This window comes from Equus przewalskii, chromosome 12 (genome assembly GCF_037783145.1).
Source record: "Equus przewalskii isolate Varuska chromosome 12, EquPr2, whole genome shotgun sequence".
Lineage (NCBI taxonomy): Eukaryota > Metazoa > Chordata > Mammalia > Perissodactyla > Equidae > Equus > Equus przewalskii.
Window position 1 is genome coordinate 19,509,285 of NC_091842.1, and position 27,572 is coordinate 19,536,856.

General features: G+C 50.5%; 3 protein-coding genes and 1 long non-coding RNA gene across 8 annotated transcripts in view; 3 read left to right on the forward strand and 1 right to left on the reverse strand.

The window, feature by feature from the left end:
• Window positions 1-1,275: 1,275 nt before the first annotated feature.
• LOC103547268 (cardiotrophin-1) lies at window positions 1,276-12,319 on the reverse strand. Of its 4 annotated transcripts, XM_070567999.1 has the most exons (4): window positions 12,181-12,319; window positions 11,452-11,878; window positions 8,522-8,640; window positions 1,276-6,109 (listed from the first exon to the last, which is right to left on the reverse strand). In XM_070567999.1, the coding sequence occupies exons 2-4, from the start codon at window positions 11,693-11,695 to the stop codon at window positions 5,648-5,650; spliced, it is 825 nt and encodes a 274-aa protein (XP_070424100.1). In that variant the 5' UTR covers window positions 11,696-11,878; window positions 12,181-12,319; the 3' UTR covers window positions 1,276-5,647. The 4 variants fall into 4 exon arrangements, with proteins under 4 accessions (XP_070424100.1, XP_070424099.1, XP_070424101.1 ...); XM_070567998.1 differs by lacking the exon at window positions 12,181-12,319 and having other exon boundaries at window positions 11,452-12,161; XM_070568000.1 differs by lacking the exons at window positions 11,452-11,878; window positions 12,181-12,319 and adding an exon at window positions 9,797-9,891.
• Window positions 2,106-4,177, forward strand: LOC103547269 (cardiotrophin-2; the record flags this gene model as incomplete). The annotated part of the gene is made up of 2 exons (XM_008514369.2): window positions 2,106-2,255; window positions 3,719-4,177. Coding segments are annotated over 2 exons (609 nt in total), but the record flags the coding sequence as incomplete, so codon positions are not given.
• On the forward strand, window positions 8,287-8,899 carry LOC139074872 (uncharacterized). Its single transcript, XR_011524753.1, has 2 exons — window positions 8,287-8,552; window positions 8,710-8,899. It is a non-coding gene; the product is annotated as an uncharacterized lncRNA (long non-coding RNA).
• The window catches only part of BCL7C (BAF chromatin remodeling complex subunit BCL7C), a 45,588-nt gene continuing 30,316 nt past the window's right edge, over window positions 12,301-27,572 (forward strand). The window contains exons 1-6 of one of the 2 annotated variants that reach the window (XM_008514319.2): window positions 12,301-12,643; window positions 13,180-13,258; window positions 13,582-13,690; window positions 13,784-13,945; window positions 15,418-15,503; window positions 16,062-16,257. In XM_008514319.2, the coding sequence (XP_008512541.1) occupies window positions 12,552-12,643; window positions 13,180-13,258; window positions 13,582-13,690; window positions 13,784-13,945; window positions 15,418-15,503; window positions 16,062-16,187 (654 nt within the window). In that variant the 5' untranslated portion in view covers window positions 12,301-12,551 and the 3' untranslated portion in view covers window positions 16,188-16,257. Of the gene's footprint in view, window positions 12,644-13,179; window positions 13,259-13,581; window positions 13,691-13,783; window positions 13,946-15,417; window positions 15,504-16,061; window positions 16,258-27,572 lie in introns of those variants that run through there. The other variant, XM_070568002.1, reaches the window with a different exon arrangement.

Consider the following 27,572-nt stretch of genomic DNA (forward strand, 5'->3'; position numbering starts at 1 on the left):
GAGATTTCATTCTGCAGACAACAATACGTGTAATAAATAAGTAAATTATAATGCCAGTGTGCCGGAAGGTGAGCACAATGATCCAAGTTTGTTGAGTGAATGAATGAATGAATGAAAGGGCCTTCACCTTCGATCTTCTCTTAAGTTCTGAACTTCTGGGAACTCAGGAATGCAGAAACGGGAACAAAGGAGGCCCTTCTGGTTTGCCTCTCATCTCCGTCACTTCCTGCTGGTGACCTGAGGTGATTCCCATCCTCCCAGAGCCCCACACTGTTGGTGGGAACGTAAACTGGGCCTGATCTTTGAGAGGACAATTTGACAGCATTTACTCAAATTTTTTTTTTTTTTATTGTGGTCACAATACCTTACAACATTGTGAAATTTCAGTTGTACATTATTATTTGTCACATACCATGTAAGTGTGCCCCTTCATCCCTTGTGCCCACCCTCCACCCCCCTTCCCCCAGTAACCACTAATTTGTTCTCTTTGTCTGTAAGTTTGTTTACATTCCACATATGAGTGAAATCATACAGTGTTTGTCTTTCTCTGTCTGGCTTATTTCACTTAACATAAGCATTTATTCAAATTTAAATGAGCCTTTCCTTCAATCCAGATATTCCCACTTTCAACAGTACGCACAGAGCCTGGAATAAGGATGTTCATGGCAGCATTCATTCATTCAACAAATATTTATTCAGCTCTGCACTAGGTGCTAGGGAACTAGCAGTGAACGAACCAGGTGAGGTTTTCTCTTTCCTGGAGCCGACAGTCTAGGGGAGGAAACGACAACAAGCAGCGGACAAATAAATAAATGAGGTAGCTGCAAATAAAAGTTTCTGAAGACTATAAATCAGGGAGGGGAGGGGCTTTTGATATGTGGTCAGGACAGCTTATCTGAGCTAAGGCCTGAAGAACAAGGAGGAGGCAGCCTTGGGAAGGTTTGGGGGGTAGTCCCAGCAGGCCCCAGGGGGCAAAGGCTTGAGTGGGAAGGCTGCAGAAGAGAAAGGAGGCCAGTGCTGAGAGGCCAGGCCTTGCGGGCCATCCTGAGGACTTTGGCTTTCACTCTGTGTGGGGTGGGAGCCCCAGAAGGGTCAGCACAGAGGAGGGACCTAATTGGACTCAAGAAGTTGCTGGGTGGGGGAGAGAGGTGGCAAGGGTTGAAGCAGAGACCAGAGGGGAGGCTACTGCTATAGTCCTGGTGAGAGGTGCTGGCGGCTAGGACTCAGGTGGGAGCAGTGGAAGGAGGGGAGAAGTGGTTAGATTCTGGATACATCTTTTCATCTTTTCAAACTTTTTATTGAAAATAACAAATATACAGAAAAGTGCAGAAGTCATAAGCATACAATGAATTTTCACACAGTGAACATATCCTTGTCATGAGCACCCAGATCAAGAAACACAGACCTGACTGGCTACCTTTTAAGGACAGAGCCAACAGGATTTATTGCGGGGTTGAATGTGGAGAGCAAGAGAAAATGAGGCAACAAAGAGGACCCCATGGTTTTTTTTGTTTTTTTTTAAAGATTGGCACCTGAGCTAACATCTGCTGCCAATCCCTTTTTTTCCTTCTTCTTCTTCTTCTCCCCTAAGCCCCCCAGTACATAGTTGTATATTCTAGTTGTGAGAGCCTCTGGTTGTGCTATGTGGGATGCCACCTCAACACGGTCTGATGAGCGGCGCCATGTCCACGCCCAGGATCCGAACCAGCGAAACCCTGGGCCACTGAAGCAGAGCGCGCGAACTTAACCACTCAGTCACAGGGCCAGCCCCAACCCTACGGTTTTGACCTGAGCAACAGGAAGAATAAAAGTGCTCTTATCTGAGATGGGGAAGACTTGGGGGCAGGAGGGCTGGAGGTAGAATCTAGAATTGAATATTGGGTATTTTGAGTTTCAGATGCTTGTTAATATATAAGGGAAAATGTCAAGCAGGAAGTTGAATACATGGCTCTGGAGTTCAGGGGAATGTTCTGGGATGGAAATAATCTCCTTACAGGGCGATTCTGCCCTCACTTGGATACACAAAGACTGTACCCATCTGAGGAGTTGTTACGGAGAATGAACGAATCAGCAGGCGGGGTTGGGGACTTATTGCTGAGCTCTGATTTCTTCTACCAGCTCCTCTCTGCCTACTGACCATGCTGCTGCCACCCCTCAGTCCTGGGGACCCCATCTCCCCAGCTGAGCCCATCAGTCAAGCCTACAGCCTGGCCCTTTACATGCAGAAGAATACATCAACACTGCTGCAGACTTACGTGAGTGACACTAGACATGAGCAGGGGATGAGGGGAGAGGGACACTGCCTCTTGGCCCAGACCTGGGTAGGGGAAGCAGAGCAACCCCAGAAGTCTCCTCCATGGGTCTGAAGGTACCAGGACTAGAGACACATCTACACGAATGCTGTCACTGAAGGCAGGTGACCTTGGGCAACTCATTCCTTCTTTCAATCTCAGCTTCCTCATCTGCTAAATGGGATGGTGATCCTGCCTTTTATGAACTCTCAGGACTGTTACAAGACTCAAAGGAAGCACATAGAGGGAAGGGCGTTACAGGGTCAAGTGATTATTGCTGTGTGCTTATTTGAGCTTTATGCCATGCTGGGCACTCTATTCCCATTACCTTACTGACTCCTCAAACAGTTCTGAGAGATGGAATTATAATCTATTTTACAGATAAGGAAACTGAGTCTTAAAGAGAGTGAATAATTTGCCCGAGGTCACACAGCTAATAACTGGCAGTGCCAGGATCTTAAACCAGGTCTGTGGCATTCAATGCCAATCCTCACCCCCCAACCGTCTAGAAGTTCAAGCTGGCAGCCTGTTGGCTGGGTCTGACCCACAGATGTTTTCTGTTTGGGTCATGCAGTGCTCGTTCAAATTTTGAATCTTGTTTAAAACAGACACAGGAACCCTGTTGACCAAACTCCGGCCTGCCTGCCCACCCTTCATCTTAGTCCTGCCTTCTTCCCCAAGATGCATGGTCTGCCTGGCCTCTGGAGGCCCTGGAGTTTGTGGCTCTTCCACTGTACTATATTCCAGACCTACGTGAAATTACTAAAACTAGTTTAAGGTCCCATCACTGTTCCCTGGGTGGGTTTGGGCACACTGAACCTCAGTTTCTCTTCCTGTGAAAGGGGGATGTAGGTTCATGGAGGTGAGAACTTTAATGGAGAAGGCACTCAACTAAATTTAATAATGTTAACTATTACTTACTAACGATTATAATGAAATTAACAAATATAAACTAAATGCAGTAAATAAAAAAGAAATATATAGGGTTGGAACTACATTGTCAATAATATATTTAGATTGAAAACATTATAATAAATAATTAATATAAGCATAACATTCATGATACTAATATATCAATCTATTAGTAACTAATGGTGGCTTATCGTGCCCATATTGTACATCAGGTGCTGTGCTAAGTCCTTTATATATATTACTTCTTACTGTCTTCACGATAATACTGCCACATGGGAATTGAAGCTGTGATTCAAAGTTGCACATGTACAAATTTGTACATGGAGGAAGCTAAACTGGAACCTGATAGAGCCCAGGCTCTGTGCTAGGACATCCCACCAACTCCCTGAGGGGTAATGAATGGCAACTCTCCCTGGGAAGATGCCAGTCTCATAGAAGGCAGATGTGCGCTCAGGGGGAGCCCCAGGGCACCCCTTTAGTCCCCTCACTCCTGTCTGTCTCTGTCCCTCATGCAGCTCCAGTACCAAGGCAGCCCCTTTAGTGACCCTGGCTTCTCAGCCCCTGAGCTCCAGCTCAGCAGCCTGCCTCCTGCCGCCGTCTCCTTCAAGACCTGGCATGCCCTGGATGATGCAGAGCGGCTGGGCCGGGCCCAGGGGGCCTTCCAGGCCTTGTCCCAGCACCTCCAGCTAGTGGGGGACGACCAGAGTGACCTGAACCCTGCCAGCCCTATCCTGCTGGCTCAGCTTGGGGCTGCAAGACTCAGGGCCCAAGGCCTGCTGGGAAACATGGTTGCCATCATGACTGCCCTGGGCCTGCCCATCCCCCCAGAAGAGGATACTCTCGGGCTTGTCGCCTTTGGGGCCTCAGCCTTTGAGAGGAAATGTCGAGGCTATGTAGTGACCCGGGAATATGGCCACTGGACAGACCGAGCTGTGAGGGACTTGGCTCTGCTCAAGGCCAAATATCCTGGATAGAGGAGGTGGGACTTTCTGTCAGAGGCTTCAACACTGCCCCTTTGACAATGGACTCTTTTCTGCTTCTCGACTAGAAAGGAGACACATCTCATCTAGCAGCCAGGGCTCGTGTGCCATGTATTTGGGAATATTTGCTGGGAATCAGGCCTCAGGTCCCTATTGCCCGGGCCTTCCTGCCTAGGTCACATGGTATCCCTTCCAGATCTGGGTGGGAGACTCTGTGGACATCACTTCATGGATGACCACTCCAGTGGTACTCATTGCCAACTTTCTGGGTGGGAAGAAGTGCCTCTTTGAAGAGGCTTCACTTCCCCCGCTACAGGGAGAGGACAGTGGGTCTTCTTCCTGGGCTCTCCCTGAGACCTTCCCCTTGCTGAAATTTTGGGGAGGTTGAGGGGCTGCCGTCTTGTCTCTGTCTACCTCACTTCCTGAATGCAGATATGGGCTTTCCGAGGAGACAGGCCTCCCTTCTTGGCCAGGATTCATTTCCTTCCCTCGTCTACCCCTCTGACTGTGGCCACTGTTCCAACTTCCTATCTTAAGGAGCGTCACTTCCTGATCAAGGGAAGTCCTATTCTTGAAAAACTAAGAACTCACGTCACATCTGTTTCCTGCTTGGGATGCATCTACTTCCTGTTCTGGGCTGACAGATGGCATCCTTGGCCTGGGGCTCTCATGAATCTCCTATTTACACTTTCCCCCTGGTCTGGGGGGCCAGGTGTACCCCAAGGATCCTATTCTCCTCAAAGGTGTCTCCCCATTTTCAACAACTATATATACTGCTAACTTTAGTGTTCTTTTTATTTTTAAACATTTTATTTACAAAAAATTAATTTATTCTCAGAAATAAAACTCTTTTAAGGTGTTGATTTTTTTCTCTCCTCAGACCTGGCTTGGGAGAGGGGAGGTGCAGGCATAGGACATCAAAGGGGGAGGGGATCAGGGCCCTAAGGGATGGGATGGGGGAGGGGGAGGGCAGCAGGTGAAGTGACCTTGGAGGAAGGTGGCTGAAATTTGTCTGGAGTAGCCCTCCCACCACAGGGCCAGCAGGCACATCCCTGGCCGGGAAAGGACAGAGAGAAGGAGTGGCAAGGTGTCCCCTCCTTGAGATGAAGCTGAGATGTACACATGCTCACACATGTGTGTGACATGTGCAGGCCAAGAGGAGACAAGAGATGGGGAAAAAGGAAAACAAAGAGGCCCCCAGGGATGAGTGAACGGGGAGACCAAGAGAGACGGGGGCAGGCCCAAGTGATGGAAAAGAGAGGGAGAAAGCAAGAAAATGATGGACATGAGAAGTCACATACAGAGATAAGAAAGTCCGCAGAGAGAAAAAGCCGAGAACATCCAAAACAAATAGAGACAAGAGAGACAGGGAGATGGAGACAGTCGGAGAACAGGAGAACATACAGACGCCGACAGAGATGGCCGGAGAGAGGTGACGGCGAGCTGCAGCCCCGCGACCCGAGCTCAGGCCGGGCACCCGGGCACCAGCTGGCCCAGGTCGGCCTCGGTGCGGCTCACCCAGTCGCGGTAGAGGCCGCACACGCGGAGCCCCAGCACTTTGGCCAGGAAGACGCCGGCGGCGGCGGCGGCGGCGGCGGCGGCGGCGGCGGGCTCGGGCCGGGGCCCGCGGGTCTCGGCACCCAGCGCAGCCAGCACGGCCTCCACGGCGGCGCCCAGGGCCCGGGCCTGGCGCGCCGCGTCCTCCAGGCGCCGCAGCAGGCGCGGCGCGCGCGGGTTCAGCTCGGCCTGGCGGCGGCGCACCACATCGAGCAGCGGCGGCAGCGCGGCCAGCGCCGCCGCGTCCAGCCGCAGGCGCTCGGGCGCGGGCAGGCCCGCGTGGCCCGGGGCCGGGGCGCTCAGGCCGGCCACCGGCAGCCGCGGGGGCGAGAAGCCGGGCAGCCCGAAGGGGTCTCCCTGGTGCTGCACCTGCGGAGACACGGCAGTCAGTGGGGTTCGCGGAGGCGCTACGGGCAAACTCGCCACTGCGAACTGAGCCCTCCACCCCTCTCCTGGGGCCTCAGTTTCCCATCGTTCCTCCCAACAGAGCTGCTGTGTTTGAGATAATACAAAACAACAAACGTGGCCTTTACACCAGTGCCTTTGTCTCCTCATCTCTAAAACGGAGGGGGACCGGCCCCGTGGCCGAGTGGTTCAAGTTCCACGCGCGGCGCTTTGGCGCGCGGGGTTCACAGGTTCGGATCCCGGTGTAGACGTTCTCCACCCTCGGCCACGCTGTGGCGGTGTCCCACATACAAAGAAGAGGAAGACTGGCACAGACATTAGCTCAGCCAATCTTCCTCTCACACACAAAATAAATAAATAAAAATAAAATGGAGATAAAAGCAGTATCAACGTCATAAGGTAGTTATGAGCTCGTTAAAATGCTTAAGGCAGGTCCTGGCCCATTGGAAGGGCACAATAAATGTTAGCTCTTTTATTAATGCTATCTTACAGATCTGGGTGCAAATCTGTCTTCACCATTTACTAGCTCTGCAGTTTTGTGCAAAACCATTTCCCTTCTCTGAGCCTCAGTCTTCTCATCTGTAAAACGGGGGAACAGCTCTCTGTCCCGTCTTCCTACCAGGGATACCCTGAGACTCACGTAAGATAGGGCAAGGACTGAGTCTGTTGCACTCCCTGCCCTCATTCTCCCTCACCTCTGCACCTGTCTGGCACACAGCAGAGACTCAATGAATAACCGTCATATGAATGAATCAATGAAAGATAAAGGTGATTTGTAAATTGTAAAAATGCCATAACAATACCATTTATCCTTTGTTAAAATTTTGCCTCTGGTTCAGGCATTGTGCTTGCTGCTTTAAACACACTACAGTAGTCCCCCCTTATGGAGGGGAGTGGTGATACTTCCAAGACCTTCAGTGGATGCCTGCAACCATGGATAGTACCCAGCTCTATATATACCATGTTTTTTCCTATACATGCATACCTATGATAAAGCCCAATTAATAAATTAGGTACAGTAAGAGACTAACAACAATAACTAATAATATAAAAACAATGTACCGTAATAAAAGTTACAATATCTTAGCAGCCTCAGCACACGATTTTTTTTCTTTCCTTAGTAAGTCTATAACTTTCACCTTTTCACTTAAAGGAAATGCTTTACAGCTTCTCCTGGTCATATCCAAACGGCCAGCATCACTACTCTTGTGCTTTGGGGCTATTAAGTAAAATAAGGGTTACTTGAACACAAGCACTGCGATGCCTCAACAGTCAATCTGATAACTGAGACGGCTACTAAGTGACTGAGGGGTGGGTAGTGTATAGTGTATTCACAAAGATGGATGGATAAAGGGATGTTCACGTCCTGGGCTGGACAGAGCAGGAGGGCACAAGATTTCACCACACTACTCAGAGTGGTGCATGATTTAAAATTTATGAAGTGTTTTTATTTCTGGAATTTTCCATTTAATATTTTTGGACTATGGTTGACCAAAACCACGGAAAGTGAAACTGCAGATAAGGGTGGACTACCATATTCCTAATCTTCCCCAAAATGGATGTAATGATGATGAAGATTTTGTAAATGAGGATATTGGGGCTGAAGAGATAGCATGACTTGCCTCAGGTCATCCATCTAGGAAGGGGCAGAGCTGGAATTTGAACCAAAATTGGTAGGACTACAAAGCTAATTCTCTCTATTATCATACTATCCGTGTCATAATTGTTACATTATTATTTTTAATGCTATCATTACTGACCAAGGTCACAGCAAATTGGCAGGCCCACAGTCTGTCTAATTCAAAACTATACCCTCCCTCCACCACACCAGAGTAACCTGGGGAAATACCTTCTTTCCTTGGGCAGGGTCCTCTGCCCAACTAAAGATGTTGACAGATCCCCCTCATCTGTAAAAGTCCCCTCTTAGGATAGAATTTTTGCCTCAGATCGAAACCCCTTCTTGCCCTGTCTGCACATCACAGGTAGAAGAGTTCACAGGTCATCTTGTTCAACTGCTTCCTTTTACAGATGGGGAGACCAAGGCCCATGGAGGTGAGGTAACAAGATCACATAGAACCTAGAACCTAGGTTTCCTGGTTTCCAGTCCAGAGTTCTCTTCACTCTCTCAGGTTCCGTCTGTCTTAAGGTACCAAGGAGGGAGCCTCCAAGCTGAGGAGAATGGAGGGGCATTTGGGGCACAGAGAGGGTCCTCCTCCAATTTGCTATGGGGCTAAGGGCAAGTTACCGATCCCTCTCCAGAGCCCCAATTTCAGCAGCTGGGAAACGGGACTGAGAAAATGGGTGGTCAAGAACCCCTGTAATCTGTACTTCCCCATTGCCCAGGCCCCTGGCACCCCTACCCCCATCCATACTCACATATTCCTGGAGCAGCTGCTCAGCATATTTGGTGAGGAGGCGGGCAAGGCTGTGTGTCTGATGGATCTTGGCCTCCAAGTGGGGAAGGGATGAGATTGAGGAGTCAGTCTGGGGGTCTTCTGGTGGGAAAAGGGGGAGGAATGAGGGCAGCCCTCCCTGACCAGTTTTTCCTTGACCACTTTTTCCAGCCTGGCTCCTCCTTCCCAAACCCAGAAGCTCTGCTTGGAATACTCCAACTTTTAGCCAGGGAGGCTCTGTACCATTCTACATGAGGGAAAATGAGGAACTAGACATTTGCCAAACGGTTGTTCTACTTGAAAAATATTTCCTGTCCCCAAACCGCTGTTGAAATCCTATTAAAGCCAAATCCAAATACTGCCTCCTCGGCGCAGACTCCAGATTCACCCTTCCCTTCAATTAACTTCTTCTTTCTACTCAAGGCCATTTGCTCATGCTTCCAAGGTTGTTCTTTTAAAGGCTGTTTTATCTGTGTGAATCTGCCTCGGCCTGGCAGCCCTTGAAGGGTAGGTCTCACCTATCTCTGAAGCTCAGTGATTATTGGTGGAGTTCAATATCATTGAAGCATAGAACTTCAAATAGGAATACGCCTTTAACCCCATTTTACAGGTTGGAAGACTGAAGTCCCATTCCCTCCCTGATGGCTCTTCTGTGCAAGGCGCCGGGCTGGGCACTGCGCAGCGTCAACGAATCAGCGACTGGCCTTCCCTAGCACAAGCTAGAAGGTGGCGTCCGGGGAGGACTACATTTCCCAAGAAGCCCAGCGCGCGCGCCCAGGGCATGCTGGGGAATGTAGTCCTGGTCGAGCAACTCCCTCCCCGCCCCCGACATGAGTTTCCCACCGCCGGTCCCTATCCTTAACAGCCTCGACTTTCGTTTCCTGTTGTCACCCACTCGCTCCTGTGGCCCAAAGACTTCCTCCCGTAACTCTACCCCTCCCTCACGGTCCCTAGCTCCGATTCTTTCCCAATACTCGGAGAGGATCCAGGCGTCCTGCCCCAGCCACGACCCCAATCCTCCCCCAGGGTGCACTCGAACCGGAGATCTAACTCCTGAGCCAAAGTCCCCCCTCTAAACTCTGGCGCTTGCCCCTTCCACAGCTCACCCGCTCGTTACCTGACAACTGGGCCCTGCTCTCCCCAACTCAGGTTGCTCCCTTCCCGGACTCGGGGGTGGCGGGGACCCAGACCCCAGCTTCCGGCCCTTATGACCCCTGCTGCACTCGGGCACTTGGCATCTGGCCCTTCAGCCCCTTACCCAGACTTCCCTCCCTCCGGCTCATGCTGGCACCTGGCTGATCCCGGTTGCCTTTACGCCCCCCCCTCCGACGCGGGGAGAAGGGGGAAAGGGGTAGGGGCGTGGCCCGGGCGCAGCCAATCAGGGGCCAGACCCCAAACAATCCCCCTCCCCCCCGTCCTCCCCTCTTCCCCCCCCCTTCCCCCGAGACCCAGGCGGGATTCCTTGGCCCTGAGCTCATCTCCCTGCCTGCGCGGCCTAGTCCGGAAAGAGACCTGAGGGGGGCGGCAGGTTGTCTACTGGTGGAGTCGGGACCTCCAGGTTGCGGGTGCCGGGACATGGGACATGGGAGGCAGCCCTGCGTCCCGCCAGGAGGAGGAGGCTCAGGTTCCGACCTGGGGCAAGGATTGGCGCCCGGGCTGCTTTTGGGAGAAAACTGAGGGGATAGGAGCGGGCAAGACAGGAGTGTGCTGGCCATTCCTCTTGGCTGGGGGAGCAGGAAGAGCTGGTGTGAGAGAGGCCACGATGGGGGCCCTCAGGCTTGGGCCACACCTGCCCAGATATCCACCTTCTGGATATTTCAGATTCTTTCTGCCCTCCTTCTCATTGTCCCATCTAGGAGGAAGACAGATACACCACCTCACCTCACCTTACCAGGCCCAGTAAGAGAACCCCTCTGACACACCTGCTCCTACTGAAGGGTTAATGCATACAGACTTTCATTCTCACACAGGAACAAGCTTCAGAGACAGGTACAGGGGGTCACACCTGCACATCAACCCCACTAACCTGGTTCAGACAAACGCCAAAAGGTCTGTACACACTTATGCCCACAAATGGTTCCCAAGCACCCACTCTGTCCTGGGCTCTGGGACCCAGAGATGATCCATACTTGGTCTCTGGCCCCCTGAGGCGCTCACAGTCTGATGTGGGAGACCATAGGCAACAGTAGGTAATGGGGTTTGTGAGTGAAGGGACTGGGAAGGAGGCCTGTGTGTCTGTGAGGATATTGCCATGAGCAGGCCACTACCAGAATAAAGGAAGGAAGAGATTAACTGGCAGAGGGCACAGCAGGTGCCACTGAAGCCAGACTGTTGGTAGGGGCCACAGTCACACACTTATTAACAGTGACTATTTGTTGGTTATTTACAATGTGCAAGGCACTGTTCTAAGAGCTGTATACATATTAACTCACTCCCATGTTACAGTTGGGGAAATAGAGATAAGCGACTTGTCCAAGGTTACTGGACAAGCTGAACTGGGATTCTACTCTGGCAGTTTGGCTCCAGAAATGCTGTCATAACCACCTTACTATACCTGAACCCCTCTGGACATAGTCACACCAAAACACACAGACACAATAGCCACATCCTTGAAACATATGCACACACAGCAACACAAATTTAGACATGTCATATCTGCTGGCAAACACAGCCTCAAAACCAACCAAGATACACTCATTCTAAGTAAACTTTTAATTAAAGGATAATATGCATAGGGAAAAGTGCACACATCCTAAGTGTACAGCTAGATAAATTTTCACAGAGTAAATATGCCCAGGGCCTCAGCACCAGATTAAGAAATAGAACAGGATGACCACTATCCTGACTTCTCATGCCGTAAATTAGTTTTATCTGATTTTGAACTTCATATAAACGGAATCATACAGTGCTTACTGTTGAATCTGACTTCTTTCACGAGACATGTCCCTGTGGTTGGGTGTAGCAGGGCATCATTCTCTTGCTGTGTCCATAGTGTGAACAAGCTATAGTTCATTTCCACTCTCCTGTTAATGGGTTGTTTCCAGTTTGAGGCTATTATGAATAGTGCTATGAACATTCCAGTACTCTTGGTGCTCATACCTACACGTTTCTGTTTCTGTTGGGTGTTGACGACCTGGGAGTGGAATTGCTGGATCATAGGGTCGGTGTATGTTCGTCTCCACTAGAGAACGGCCAGTTTTCCAAAGTGTCTCTGCCAATTTATACTCCCCCAGAAACAGGAGAAGTCCAGGCGCTCTGCTTCTTCCTCTGCTCTTGGTATGGTTCGTCATTCTCATTTTAGTCATTCTGGTAGGTGGAGACCCATTCATATTTGCAGAGTCTGGTATGTAATCGTCACTCAGTTAATAGATTGTTGAATGAATGGATGAAGGAATAGCCGGGCAGCGTAGAACCAGACAGCCTGGCGAGGGTGGACACACACACACATACACACAGCCTATCAGGGACGCTCAGCAGCATAGAATCAGACAGCCTGGCGAGGGTGGACACACACACATACACACACACACACATACACACAGCCTTTAAGGGACGCTCACGCGCAGCAGACCCACACCGGGACACAGACACCTCGCAACACCCCCGCCCCCGCCCCCCGGCGTCCACGTGGTCTGAACGCACCGCCTCAGCCCTGCTGCGCGCGTCCAGTCGCCGAGCTGCCCCCAACCTCCCTCTCGGCGGCGGGCGGGGGGCACTGCGAGTCCGGGCGACCCGAGGGGGCGGGCCCGGTCGAGGCGGGGCCGGCCGGCTTCCAGTGTTGGGCTCCGGCCGCCGGTGCCGCCGGGCCGCTCCGGGGCCGGGCCGGGGCGGGGCGCGGCGGCAGGAAGCGGGGCGGAGACTCGCGGAGGCTTTGGGGAGCGAAGGAGGGCGCGGCCAATTCCCGGAGGGACGGCAGGCCCAGAGAGCGGAGCCCCGGCCTGGCGCCGAGCCTGAGCCCGCCGGACGGGAGGCGGCCTAGCCGCGGGCTCGGCCTCGGCCCCAGCCCCGCCAGCATGGCCGGCCGGACCGTGCGGGCCGAGACCCGGAGCCGGGCCAAGGATGACATCAAGAAGGTGATGGCGACCATCGAGAAGGTCCGGAGATGGTGAGCGCTGCCTCGGGGCCAGGGACGAGGCACGGCGGGGCCACTCCTCCCCTAAATGCGTCTACCCTCCTTTCGCCAGCTGTGGCCCCCAGTTGTTAGGTGTACCCCCCCAGCTGCGTCCTGGATCTACGGGGCTCTGTCCCCTTTTTCCTGGCTACACCCTGTGGTGTACAAGGCGTGTTCCCTACCCGTGCCCTGCCGGAGCAGGAGCCCCCATATATGCCCCGCCCCCTAAAGCTTTGACACTCCTCCCGAAAGTATGCCCGGGATCTTCATTGCTATTGTCCCCAGCCCGACCCATAGCAGCGCTACCCATGTATACCCCAGGGGTCTGCAGAGCCATGGCCCCAAGCCATACCCTCTCTCTAAAGGCACCCCCATGTATGCCCTGTGGTCTGCAGGGCTATCTTTCTCCCTCTAACTATGCCCCTTTCCTCCTGCACTACCCACACCTCTGCTGGTATCCCCAGATGTGTCCAGCTGGGGGAGGGCTCTCTCTCAGGCCTCTCTGACCCGATCCCCTCATCCTCCCACAGGGAGAAGCGCTGGGTGACTGTGGGTGACACTTCCCTTCGTATCTTCAAGTGGGTGCCAGTGGTGGACCCCCAGGAGGAGGTGAGCAAGCTTCCCCACACCGGGCCCTGCATCTGTACAACCTCAGGCAAGCTCCTCCCCACCCTGGCCTCTACCTCCAGTCCCCACTCAGGCCTCAAATGCAGCAGCCCTGACAGATGTTAACAATTATTAGCAACTCTGCCTCTTCTCCCTTTTTCCTGCTCCAGACCCCCAAGTTCAAGACTTAACCCAGTGTGCACAACATCTGTCACCTCAGGCAGGGCCTTTTGCTTCTCTCTGCCTCACTTTCCTTAATTGTACATTGGGGGCTTTGCAAGTGCTAACTAAAAAGCCAGCTCTGACCCTTACCCTCTAACCCCCAGGAGCGACGGAGGGCAGGTGGCGGGGCAGAGAGATCTCGAGGCCGGGAGCGTCGGGGCAGGGGCGCCAGTCCCCGAGGGGGTGGCCCTCTCATCCTGCTCGATCTCAATGGTATGTAGGGATCCTGGAATTTGGGGGGCTGTGAGGATTGAGTGAGGGGACTGGGGGCTTCAGGCCCAACCATCTTTGTTTTTGCTCCCACAGATGAGAACAGTAACCAGAGTTTCCATTCGGAAGGCTCCCTGCAAAAGGGCACTGAGCCCAGCCCTGGGGGCACCCCCCAGCCTAGCCGCCCTGTGTCACCTGCCGGACCACCAGAAGGGGTCCCAGAGGATGCTCAGCCCCCAAGGCTGGGCCAGGAGAGAGGTAGGACCAGGTGCCTCCCAGGAGCCCTCTCCTCTGAGTCTTGTCCTCTCCAAGGTTGAAGCTACCAGCTTACCCCTACAGCTGCTTCCCCTCCTGTGTTGCCTCTGCAGGAAGGCCTTCCCTGACTCCTTTGGGAAGTCACCACCCTACCTCTAGCAAGTGTCTGTCTCCTTCCCCTGGCTTCTTAGGGTCTGTAGATAATTTATCACTGTCTGAGATTTTCATGTAAATTTAACTTTTTACTACTTAAATGTCTTTCTCCCTTACTCCCACCTCATGTCAGCTTCCTGAATGTTGGGCCCATGTTGATCTTGTTCACTGTTGTCTCCTCAGAACAATGTGGGACACATAGTAGGTGCTCAATAAATATTTGTTGAGGAATAAATAACAGTGATAATCCTAAGAGTGATTAATAAGTGATAATAATAGCTAATACTTATTGAGCTCTTACTGTGTGCCAGGCCCCCTTCTAAGCACTTTACATGTTTTATCTCATTTAATCCTCACTACAGCCCTATGAAGGTTATAATCCCATTATGATCCCCATTTGTAGATGAGAAACGGAAAGCAGAGAAGTTAAGTAAGTTGCCCAAGCTCATACAGCCAGTGAGCTAGCATCTTGGGCATGAGTCCTCCTCAGCTCTTCTTTCTTCCTTATAGTCAAACCCCTCTCTGGTCAGTACCACCTCCCAAATGTGCCTTCCTCTCCCTCCCCAGGCTCTGTCATCTCTCTCACCTGCTCCTGGCTCCAGCCTCCTCATGGGTCTCCTCTCCTCCAGTCACCCCCACACAGCTGCCAGAGCAACTTTTTCTAAAGCACATGTTTGACGGAGTCATTTTCTTACTCAAAGCCTTCAGTGGCTCCCTGTGGCCTTTGACAACTCAGCTTGGCACTCTGGGCCCTTCCTGAACTGTCCCCTGCAGACCTCATTGTTCCCTTCCAGGAACGCAATGGCTTGGGCCTATAGTCTGTGTCTAGACTGTGCTCCACATTTGTATACCTTTACTAACATAAAAACAATAACTGGCATTTATTGAGCATTAACTATGTGCCAGACACAGTACTAAGGGCTTTACCTGTATTATCTCATTTAATCCTCACAACAGTCTCATGGTAATTACTATAATTATCCCCATTTTATAGATGGGAAAACTGAGGCCCAGAGAAATTAAGTCAGGTCAGGATTTGAACCCAGGTGGTCCAACCCCAGAATCTGTGCTGGCTGAGCCACTGCTCCCTCTGCCTAAAATGTGGTCTACCTCCCCTCTGTCTGCCTGATCAAATTCTACTCACCTGTCAAGATCTCACCTAAGTGTCCTTCCTGTGTCTTCTTCCTGGGTTGCAGCCAGGTTCCCAGCTCCTTCCTCGGTGCTCCCGCAGCCATGGGCTTATGTGATTGGTGTTTTGTTTTCGTCTTGGTCTGTGCTATGACACAGAGTGGCTGCTCAGGGAATGTCTGTTAACGTTCCAGATCCTGGGGGCATAACTGCAGGCGGTACTGATGAACCCCCAATGCTGACCAAGGAGGAGCCTGTGCCAGAATTGCTGGAGGCTGAGGTGAGAGAGGCCAGAAGGCTGGACTCCTGGGTCTTGGAGGGAATGGGGGCTCTGGGGCAGCCAAAGGCTTGGGGGCTGCCCTTCTAAGGTCCAGGCAGGAAATGTAGACCTCAGACGCAGCTAAAGGCTTAGAGGCTGGGTTCTTGGGACTGAAAAGGACAGGGTCTTTTAGAAATAAAGACCTGCGGGCTGGATCGGGGCTGATTTAAGACCATTAAAAGCCTGAAAAGAACATGATGCTCCTCCAAGTTTGTTTTTTTTTTCAATCCTAAACTATAAAATTAGCTTAAGAAAGTCCCCCACAAACTTCTGACTTTTCCCACAAGGACTACCTTGATACATTTGCCAGAAATATCAAATATCAACTTCTTTCTCCAAAACAGTGTTGTTGTTGTTGTTTCCGGTGCCCTACGTAATCCGCATCCTGGGTCCCTGGCCCTGGGCTAGACTCCTGGGTCCGGGAGGGGAGTGGAGTGGAGGCTTTGGAGAAGGCAGAGGCTAGGAGGCTGCACTCCTGGGTTTGGGTAAAGCTCATGCCTGTCCTCCCTTCCTCTCCAGGCCCCCGAAGCTTACCCCGTCTTTGAGCCAGTGCCACCTGTCCCCGAGGCAGCCCAGGGTGATACAGAGGACTCGGAGGGCGCCCCCCCACTCAAGCGCATCTGCCCAAATGCCCCTGACCCCTGAGAAGCCGGCCTGCCTGTCCTGTCACCCCAGGGGTCCCTTTGGCTTTTTACAAATAAAGACCCTTTTGTAATTTTGTGTCATGTCATTTCCCCGTCAGGGCTGGGGAGGGTCTTTGGAGACAGTTTTGTCTCACGCTCCATTTCTCAGATGGGGTCACTGAGGCTCTAAGAGGACCTTCCTGTAGTCACACCATGAGTCAGACATGGAGTAGGGGCTTGAGCCAGGACCCTGCCTCCCCACACTCCCTCCACCCTGCTCTGTCCCCCTTACCTTTGACTCTTCCTGACCTTTAGCCCTTCTCCTCTGGGAATCCCAGGACCCCTCTTCTTACTGCTCAGCCCTCCCCTGGGCCCAGCAATTACTAAAGCTCTGGGCAGCTAGGCCCGTGATTCCCATTTCATAAAAAGGAACACAGAGGCCTAGAGGGACTTTGAGGCCTGGGATGACCCAAACCATTCCCTGCCCTCAGGAAGCTATAGCATCAGGCCTCAGTGCCTCTGCTTAGTCATTCCTCCACTGGAACCCCTGCCTACACTTCTGGTTGAGTCTTACTTGTCCTCAACTCAATTACTACCTCCTCCAGGAAGCCTTCCCTGACCCCAGGCTTAGTCTGTTTCTCCCCTTTTGGGCTCCCACAACCTCCTGTGCTTCCTTCCCTTTGTCTCAGCATTTATCGGGCTGTCTGAGATGGCTGGTTTGTGTGTCTGTCTTGTCCACTAGGCTGTGGGCTCCTCAAGGCAGACCTTGGGCCCCAGGCTTGTCTAGCACCACACTGGGCATAGAGCAGTCATAGTAACTGTTTGGTGAATGATTGAATAAATGAATGGGTTGAAGCTACCTAGGAAGCCTTCTCTGAGGAGGTGGCATGTGAGCTGGGTCTGAGACGTGAACCTCAGTGTGACAGATATGAAGTCAGAAGTCCTGGCTCTGCATCTCATTAGCTGTGTGGCTCTCTGCAGGCCTTTTCTCCTCACTGAGCCTTAGTTTGTTCATCTGAGCACTGGGGACAATAACTAGGCCTGATCTGCCCCAGTGGTTTGTGAGAACCTTCAAATAATATATCTTCACTCTGCGCCTGTAAGAGAGTCAGGGTCAGGAGTATTAGCCCTATTTTTATTTTTAACAAAGGAAGAGACCGAGGTTGAGAGAGGACCAAATTGGAACTTTAAAGAACCATTCAAAAATGTAAGAATGTTTCCTGAGAGCAGCTGCAGGAGCAGTGGGTGAGCCAGAGATGGTCGGGGAGCCAGGTGTGCAGTGATGTGGTGTATTCATTTCCTGTTGCTGCTGTAACAAATTATCATATATTTAGTGGTTTAAAACAACACAAATTTTTTATCTTATCGTTCTAGAGGTCACAAGTCCAAAATTAGTCTCACTGGGCTAAAGTCAAGGTGCCAGCAAGGCTGGTCCCTTCCAGAGGCTGTAGGGGAATCTGTCTCACTGCCTTTTCCAGATTCTGCACCCATGCATCCCTTGGCTCTAGCCCCTCCCTCCATCTTCAAATCCAGCAGTGGCAGCATCTTCCAAACTCTCTTCTGCTTCCATCCTGCCCTCCTCTTAGGTTGGGCCCACCTGGATAATCCGGGATAATCTTTCCATCTCGGGATCCTTAATTTAATCACATCTGCAAAATCTCATGCGCCATGTAAAGTAACATATTCACAGGTTCTGCGGATTAGGGCGTGGACATCTTTGGGGGACCATTATTCAGCCTCACCACATGTGGCAATAATCTCAGCCATTTTCTGGGTGTGTGGGTCATCTCATTATTCCCCTCAATCACCCCTTGAAGTCATGAGAGTGCTCTGTAAAATGTAAAGTGCCTTGTCTGGGTTAGTAGAACATTGTTAAGGCCCAGAATTCAGGCTCTGGGTTTAAAGATTTTATGTTTTCCCTTTTTCTCCCCAAAGTCCCCTGGTAGATAGTTGTATATTTTTAGTTGGGTGTCCTTCTAGTTGTGGTATGTGGGAAGTCACCTCAGCATGGCTCGATGAGCGGTGCCATGTCAGTGCCCAGGATCCGAACTGGTGAAATCCTGGGCCGCCGAAGCGGAGCGTGTGAACTTAACCACTCGGCCACGGGGCCAGCCCCCAGGCTCTGGGTTTAAATCTCAGCATCTCCATTCATTTGCTGTGTGACCTTGAGCAAGTGACTAAACCTCTCTGTGCCTCTATTTGCTCATCTGTAAAATAGTAACATCAGCCTGGTGAGACAATTGTGAGGATTAAATCAGGCAATATGTGGAGAGAGAGTCTTTGGCTTGACACAGAGTAAGTGCTCAATAAATGGCAGCTGTTTTTCCTATTACCCTATTTTACAGGATATTAGGGTGTAGGGATAGAGGCCAGAGATTCTTTTGTCAGTGAGATAGAGGAGGAGGAGTCCATTTCTGAGCAACCTTGAAAGGCTAAAGTTCAAGTCTTCCCCATTCCTGTCCCCCTCCTGGCCCCAGGCATCTGTCCCCTAGCCCAGCCCCACTCTCTCTGTGGTCCACTCTGTGACCTGGTTTAAAAGCCACCTCTTCCATAGCCACACCCCCCGATCATCACCTTGCTATGCCCTCCCTGTCCCCTCCCAATGTCCACACTCTCCTTTTGGAAATTCTTTTACCCCTGGCTCCCTGACCCTGGCCTCCAGTGCTCCCCCATTCTCTTCCCTTCTGTCACTCTCTCCTCTTCCTCATCACTTAAATACCTCTTGCCCTGAACTAGCTCTTCTCTTCAGAACATTCTCCTCGCCGGGTCCCACCTACTCCTTGAATTAATGGTTCCCAAGTCTCTGGCTCCAAGTTCTGCCCCTACCTCCAACTCAAAGAGCCAGATGCCTTTGAGACATCTCCACTGGGAAGCCCTACAGACCTTCAGCCTCATGCTCCTCCCAACCCGTTCCCACCATCCCTTGTGCCCAGAAATGGCCCCCCGAACCCCAGGAGTTGTCCAAGGTGGGAGCACCTGGAAGTCAGAGTCAATGCCCCCATGAGCCACCATATCCCTTGACGTCTCTGTCCTAAATAACCATCCTGTCGACCCATTTTTTGGGTGCCTCCCAGTGGGTCTCCTTGCTTCACTCTTGCCCATCCTCAATCCATTCTCCACCCAGCAGCTGGGTGGTCTCAGAAACCCACATGAGCCCATGATGCCACTCTGGGTCAGAACCCTCCAGTTATCCTCATTTCCTGTCTTATGGAGCCCACACTCTGCCACTTCCACCCACCCCTGCACAGCTACCATCAGAACTGCTTATAATCGCCCCCAAATGCACTCCGCTGTTTCTCACCTCCAGGGTTTTGCTCATGCTGTTGCTCTGCTAGGAATGCCCCTCTCCTCCCCTCTTCATCTGGCAGATGCCTTTTTGTTTTTCAAACCTTGGCTTCCTGGTGGGTCTTCTCTCTGTCCCTCATGCCCCTGCCCCCTCCTCTGCCGTTTCATGCAGCACTAGGTATTGCCGTGTGATGGTCTATGCTCACTTCCATCTTTGGCACCAGACTGTGAGCTCCACCACAGCTGGGGAAATCCTTGGTTCATAGCAACAAGTATTTATTGTGCACTTACTATTTCCTGGCACTATTCTAGGCCCTGGGGATACAGCATAAACAAAATAGAAAAAAATCCATGCCCTCACAGAGCTTACCTTCAGTAAATTACACCATGTAGGAAGTTATAAGTACTTTGGAAAAAACAGAATAAGGGACATGGGGAAAGAGCAGACTGCACTTTTACAGAGGGAGACCCGAGGAGGCCCTACTGAGGGACAGTTGAAGAAAAGCTTGAAGGAGGTGAGGGAGAGAGCCATGCAGATGTCTGGAGGAAGAGCATTCCCGGCAAAGGGAACAGCCAGTGCAAAGGCCCTGAGGGGAAGTGTGCCTGGAAAGGAGATCAGTACGTTTGGAGCAGAAGGAGGGAAGGAGAGAGGGGTGGCAAGTGAGATCAGGTCAGGTAGGGCCTCATAGTCAGGGCAGGCACATAGTTGTCATTCAAACTGGTATACTTTTGAGAATAAAAGAGGATATATTAATAATTATGCCCAGATAACAGGTGAAAACTGGGATAGCCAGAATGTAAGGCCATCCTGCTTGGAGGCCGTTGTTAGGACTTTGGCTTTTACTCTGGGTGAGATAAAGAACTATTGAAGGGGTCTGAGCAGAGGAGTGACATGATCAGACTTAGGTTTTTTTCCCCTAATATTTCATTATAGAAAGTTTTAAACATACAGCTATGTTGGAAGAATTGTACAGGTAACATGCATATACCCACCACCTCGATTCTATAACATTTTACTGTATTTGCTTTATCACATGTTCATCCATCAGTCTATCTTATTTTCTTGATACATTTCAAAATAAGTTGCAGACAATGGTACACTTCCCTCTAAACACATTAGCGTGCACATCATTAACTAGAGGTCAGTATTTATTTACAGGTTTGTTTTTCTTTTTCCTTGAGGCAAAATAGCCATATAGCAAAATGTACAGTGTTAACCATATAATTCAGTGAGTTCCAACCAATGCATACATCTGCATAATGCAAGCCCTTATCAGATACAACACTATCACCCCAGGAAGTTTCCTTTTGCCCCTTCCCCATCCCCAACTCCCCAGAGGCAACCACTGTTCTGATTTTGGTTTTGACTAGGTGAACCTGTTCTAGAACTTCATATGCATGGAATTATACAGCATGTACTCCTTCGCATCTGTTTTCTTTCACCCCGTATAACGTTTTTGAGAATCATCCATACTGTTGCTTGGATAAGTAGTTTGTTCCCTTCTATTGCTGGGTTATATCCCATAGACTTGGCTTTGACTAGGATTGTTCTGCCGGGTGGAGAACAGATGGGTCCAAGTCCTCTCCCTGTTTCTAGCTCCCCGCATAAGCCTGTCTCAAACCTGGGGTTCAGAGCCATGGATGAGTGCACCCCAGAGACCTTTCTAGAATTCAGAGTCTATGGCATCAGTCCCTCAGAAATTTGGGGAGACAGAACTATATTTGGGGCAGGGTCTAGGGTGACCAAGCATCCTGGTTTGCCTAGGACTTTCCCGGTTTTAGCACTTTAAGTTCTATTCCCAGGAAACCTCTCAGTTGTGGGCAAACTGGGATGCCTGGTCACCCTAGCAGGATCCCACCACTGTCCCTAGGACCCCAGGCCCTTTCCTACCCCAGAGTATACTCCCTTCCTCTTAAGGAGTGATTTTCCTTAAACCCTAAATGGGTCCTCTCCTCTCCTGCTCTAAAACTTCCCATGGCTCGCCATAGCTTTGCCTGGCAACCCAAAGGATATATTCAGCTTATGGCAGTGGTTCTCAAACTTTGCTGCACAGTGGAACCACCTGGGGAATTCTGATGCCTGGCTTCTACCCCCAGATGTTTTAATTGGTATAGGATGTGACTTGGGCATTGGGATCTTTAAAAGCTCCACAGGTGATGCTAATATGCTGCAGTTTGGGAACCACTGGCCTATGGACATGATTTGCTTGGCTTACATGATGTTGAGTATGTTGCCAACATGTAAAATCAAGTGATTTCAGGGCCAGCCCAGTGGTTAAGTAGTTAAGTAGTTAAGTTCGCATGTTCCACTTCGGTGGCCCAGGGTTCACTGGTTCCGATCCCAGGTGCAGACCTACACACCACTTGTCAAGCCATGCTGTGGTAGGCGTCCCACATATAAAGTAGAGGAAGATGGGCACGGATGTTAGCTCAGGGCCAGTCTTCCTTAGGAAAAAAGAGGAGGATTGGGAGCAGATGTTAGCTCAGGGCTAATCTTCCTCAAAAATAAATAAATAAACAAACAAACAAATAAATAAAAGTCATTTCATATAGAAATCTGGACTCCCGGCTACCTTTGACAAAGCAAAGGTCTGAGACATTAAGTCTGCCTCCAAGTGTGGTAATTACCAGGAGATGTGAAGCCCTGGCTGTCCCTGGAGACAGAGCATGTGCTCTCCAGTCACCACAGTTCCCACCACTCCTTAGTGTCTTACTCTTCTCATTTATGTTCATTTGCATGGCCTACAGGCTAATGTCCTAGCCCTGTAACCAGGCATTCAAGGCCTTCTAGGTGCTGGCCTCTCTGCTCACCTCCTCAGCCTCTTCACTTACTGTTCCAGTATGCTCAACTCACTTCCTGCCCTCCAGCCACATGGGCCTCGTGGTGTCCTTTCACACCTGCCTTTGACCACGCACTTCCACCATGCTTGTTACCATGGCAGACAAGGCCCTGCTCAAGGCCTACCCTTCTTACCCTCTCCCCTGAGCTCTCTACCATCTAACACACAGAGCTGCAAACACACTGACGCTGGCCAGGCCAGTTCCCATCTTAGCACTTGCTGCTCCCTCTGCCTGGGAAACTCTTCCCTTCCTCTCTTCTTTCTTCCTGGCCAACAGCTACTTATCTTTCAGGCCTTGGCTTAGATCTCACCTCCTTCAGGAAGGTTCCCTGACCTTCAAACTAGGTCAGGTCTCTGGTTGGTCTCTGTACTTCCTCTTTCACGTGATCTCTCACTTCCCCTGCTAGAATAAGGCCATGTTATTCTCTGTCCTCCTAGGGCCTAGTGTCGTGCCTGGTAAATAGGAGATGTTCATTAATGATGAATGAAAGAACAAAAACAAGCACATGGCCCTTCTCCACTGGCAAAATCTACTCCTCTTCTGGTTACATTCCTATTATAGCATTCAACCCTCTGTTCTCCTGGAGACCCAAAACCTTACTGAGCTCAGGTTCATCTCACAGGGGGCCCAGTGGGTCCCCAAACCCATCTTGTGGTTGTTTCCCCCATTCCAGAATGCATACTTCGATTAGGCATACTCAGCAATAGGCAGAATCTGGGTGTCTGCAAGCCTGCGAAGGCAGGGCCGTGTCTGGCGGGTGACCCAGGGCCCCACACGGGGCACACCTGAGGGCAGAGCACAATAACTTACTTTCCATTCCCTTACATTCGTCTGTTGATTTTTCAGTTGGCCGTGGCTTTTCTGCCGTCGCCTCCTCTGTTCCCCCAGTCAGCTCTGGGTGGCAGCTGTAGTGTAATGAAGGGTCAGGACGCTGGATAGGAATGGAGAGGTTTTCCAGATTCAACTGATTTGTACTAACTGTGATCTTGAGCAAGTCACTTCCCCATCTAGACCTTAGGTGCCTCATCTGAAACATGGAGCCAATAATCTTTTCCTCATCTTTGGGGTCATCCCTCATGACATCTTTGAGCCATGTCAGGACCAGCGAGAACTAAGGACAGAGCATGAACCTGAGAAGCCAAATTTTTGCAAAGTGAGTAATATTTCCCACCTTTTATTTTTAGAATCACCAGTAGGACTGCAGGCTCTCCAGGAAATTTACGAAATGCAGTGCCAAAGATAAGAAAGGAAAACTCCGTTGTAATCTGTAATACCCCCAGTTGAGGTTTTAATGTATATATTTTACGATATTGTGAGGGAGCAGAGCGAGCCAGTTGCAATCAATGAAAACGGCCCCAAACGGGCGCCTGGGCTCTGGTTCAGCCGCTGTATGACTCCACTCGCTACGTCTGGGGAACGGGCTGCACAGGCCCTGGCCCGCTCACAGCCTTTTGTGAAGGTGAGGAGACAAAGCGAGGCGGCGTGCCTCGCGGGAGGCGGAGCGCTGGGAGAGCGCGCCGCGGCGTCGCCAGGGTTAAGGGCACCGAGCGCTGCGCTGGCGGCCCAGAGAGGCCGCGGGCGGACTTCCGGCGCGGGCGCTCGTGGCGCGGGGCTGAGCACGCCGCTGCTTCAGGAGGGCGGGCTCCGGAGCGGGGGTCGCGGGGTGTCTCTGTAGGCGGCCGCGCGCGTGGGTGAACGGCTTCCTCGCTCAGGCGCTGCCATTGCTGCGGCAGCAGCCCGGCGTCATCCAGGCCAGGACCCTGAGACGTGTCCCCCTCCCTCGAGTTCCGGACTAGCAGATGTGACCGTGGCAGCGTCTGAGCCCCTCTGGGCCTGCGCTCCCCCGGCTGTAGTACGCGCGTGAGGATGCCGGGGCTAGCCGACAACAGTCGGTTTCTTCGAATTACTTGCACTTTGGAATCCATTGTATCCCCATCATACAGCCAAGGAAACAGACTCAGAAAGAGAAAGTTGTTTGGAATAGCAAAGGGCTGCTTTCCCGCCAGCTTATTTAGTCAGGGCAGAGGCCTAGTTCAAAGCCCCATCGCTTGATTTCTAGCGCTGCTGCTGCTTCAGGCGTCGTCTAAGGACATTTCTGATAGGAGCCACTATTGAGAACTTCCTGTGTGTCAGGAGCTGCTACCTGCGTATCTCCTCTCATCCTTACTACAACCTCCTGAGGCAGATGCTATTATCCACATTTTACAAATATGAAAAGTGACGCTCAGGGAGATTTTCTCCGGAGTCGTGGTGCAGGTCAGTGGCTGAGTAGGGAGGGATATAAGCCCGGATTTGTCTCACTTGACTGGCAGATCTGTTTTTGGGAATTTTAGCTAACATTGAGTGCTTAGGACTGAATGCTTTCTCAGAGGGGTAAAAGCTTACCACTGGGAGATGCTGTGAGGGTGGGATTTCACAGTCTTGCCTAAGTTCAATAATAGTGGTCCTGGCTCAAGTGTCTTTGCATCCCTTCATTTACCTCAAGGAGAAAGAGTCAAATTTAACACCTTTCTCTCTCTCTTTGCTAACAGCTTTTGTTGGTGCCCTCCAGTGATTCTGACTCCTAGGTACCCTGCGTGCAGCAGAGTGGAACTCTGCCTGGTCTTGTTGTGCCATCCTGCCAGTCTCTCACCTTCCAGTGTATATCAGACAAGGCTGTGCTGCTATTCGTTGGGTTTTCTTGGCCAGTTATTTTGGAAGTGGGTGGTCAGGTCCTTCTTCCTAATCTTTCTTAGTTTGGAAGCTACACAAACCTGTCTACCATGGGTGACCCTGCTGGTATTTGAAATTCCTGTGGCATAGCTTTCAGCATCACAGCAACATGCAGCCACAACTGACAGATGATAGTGTGGTTCCCTGACCAGGAAATGAACCCCGGGCTTCAGGGTGAGAGCACTGAATCTTAACTGCTAGACCACCAAGTAGCAGCTTTATTGAGTAATGACTCACATACCCTACAACTCACCTACTTAAAGTATACAATTCAATCGTTCTTAGTCTATTCACAGAGTTGTGCAACTATCACCACAGTCAATTTTAGAACATTTTCATCACCCTCAAAAGAAACCATACCCATTAACAGTCACTCCCATCTCTTCCCCTCCTCACCCCCCCAGCTCTATGCTATCACTAATCTACTTTTTGGAAATTTCATATAAGGCCATATATGGCCTTTTGTGACTGAGATAATCTGCTTTTGTAACAAAGTCCAGGCCTTGAGTTCAGAGCTTTGGCCTGTAACCAGGCCCAGCTAGAATTGAATAGCATTGTTTTGATTTTGTTGTATTTATTTTTACCATTCTAGGGTAAGTGATAGGTATTTTTGGTTTATGGTAGTGATATAAAGTTTCATTTTTGAATAAATTTGTTTATAAAAAAGTGAGTTGGTATTTTTAAAGGACAAGATTAAGTAAATAGTAGTAGAGGGCATACACAAAGTTTGGGAAGATGGGGTGTGAATGAGGTTTGGAAAACACTAAGTTGTCTGATTTGAGGTTCTCCAGGACATAGTTTGAAAACCACTGTATTGTTTCTTTTCACTCTCCTAACAAGCCCTGTAAGGAAGCGCACCATTTTCCTGAAGAAGACACAGGTGCTGAAAAGTGAAGTATGGTAACTTGTCTGTCACAGCTAGTGACAGAACATAGACTTAACCTAAGGTCGAATTCCAAAGACCACCTGCCTACCAAGTTTAGAAGTAAACCTGGGGGTGAGGAATGGACTGGCAGGCTTGAGAGAGGACTTTGGCCACTAGATGAAAACGTGGATCAGGCTGGTTAAGTTGTTTTGCATACCCCTTCAAACAAATATTCAAATATTTCTATAAAACAACTTAATTTGTGACTCTAAACAGAAATCCCATCTCAGTCACTGTTGGAGCTTTCTTTCTCTCAAGGGCGCACCAGAATCCAGGAGATGTTGCCTGGATAACCAGGGGATTTGGGGGTATGTGTATATGTGTGTGCACCTGTGCTTGTGCACGTGTGTGTTGGTGCAGAGAGAATCTGATCTCTAGTTCACCTTGGTTGCTGTTGGCATCCCTGTCAAAGCCCACAGTTGTCCCTTAAAGTCTGTGGCTTCTGCCTTTTACCACATATGGGACACCAGAATCTCTGGGCTGGCTGAGACTCCGCGTCCATAGATTCCCATGTTTCCTGCACTGTCAGGCAGCCACCTGCTCTCAGGACTGGCTGCTTTGGTGGAACACGGTTATGGGACATGCACCAGGACTCCCTCTCTCCCGGTCTAGGCCAGGGAACTCTTCTATCTTCTGTCGTCACCTTCTCCAGGACCCTCTGCCTCTCCCCTCAAACCCTTCCTATTCCACTTCTCATTCTTTCACTATGGGCTTTTTAAATTCAGAGCCCATTTCCAATAAAACTAATTTCCTTTTCCTCAAGAGCAGAGAGAGTTTAATTTTAAAACCTTATCTTTAAAAAATGTAGCCTGTAGAAGACAGACAAAACAACCAAATTCTGCCATGCTGTTGTCAGCACTTATTTAACTCAGTCCTCTCCTGTCATAGCCGTGCACTTCAACCTGGACTCAGACTGGACGTTAGCCATACCTGTCCTCCTTAGAAGGCAGAGTTTCTCTGTTGTCATTCAACTTGGGTGAAAGTCTCAGCCCTAACTCCAAGCAGCTTAGACCTAAGAATAATTGTGGACCATATAAAACAAAAGAGCTAACATTGAGCCAGGTAATATTCTGAGAGTTCTGCATGTATAATCTCACAAAATCATTTCAACAACTCAGTGAAGTAGGCACTATTATTATGTCCATTTTACAGATGGGAAAACTGAGGCATGGAGAAGTTAAGTCACTTGTCCAAGGTCCCACAGTTAGTAAATAGTAGGCGCAATTTGAATCCACATAGTCTGAATTCAGAGTGTGTGCTCTCAAACCCAGAGCACACGCCATGAAGTCAGACTATTTCCTCCATCATCTTTGCAATATTTTAGTGTTCCCTACGTATTGGCACCCTTCTAAAGCAGTTTATAGCTACTAGGGAAGCAGAACTGAGGACTCTTCCCAAAGAGGAGTCTGAGCACCCTGAGACCTTCATCTCCTGCTCAGGACACCTTTCTCCCTCCCTGGCTCCTGTCTCTCTGGGCATGAGTTAACTAACAGCCGTTCCCCTGACCCTGAACTGCCACCCTGAGTTGCTGCTGTGTGTCAGCACTGGGCTAAGCACATTTACAATTTCTGTGTTCCTTGCTACAGCCCAGCAAGGGGTTATTATTTCCATTTTACAGACAAGTAAACTGTGAAGCGACTTGCC

Coding starts and splice junctions, on each gene's coding strand:
- LOC103547268 (XM_070567999.1), bottom strand. CDS start 11,695: ATGATCCAGCAATTCCACTCCCAGGTCGTCAACACCCAACAGAAACAG. Junction 8,641..11,451: donor GAAAGAAGTCAGATTCAACA/GTAAGCACTGTA, acceptor TTTTCCCACCAG/AAGACCCCCAGACTGACTCC. Junction 6,110..8,521: donor AGCAGCTGCTCCAGGAATAT/GTGAGTATGGAT, acceptor GTGTCTCCGCAG/GTGCAGCACCAGGGAGACCC.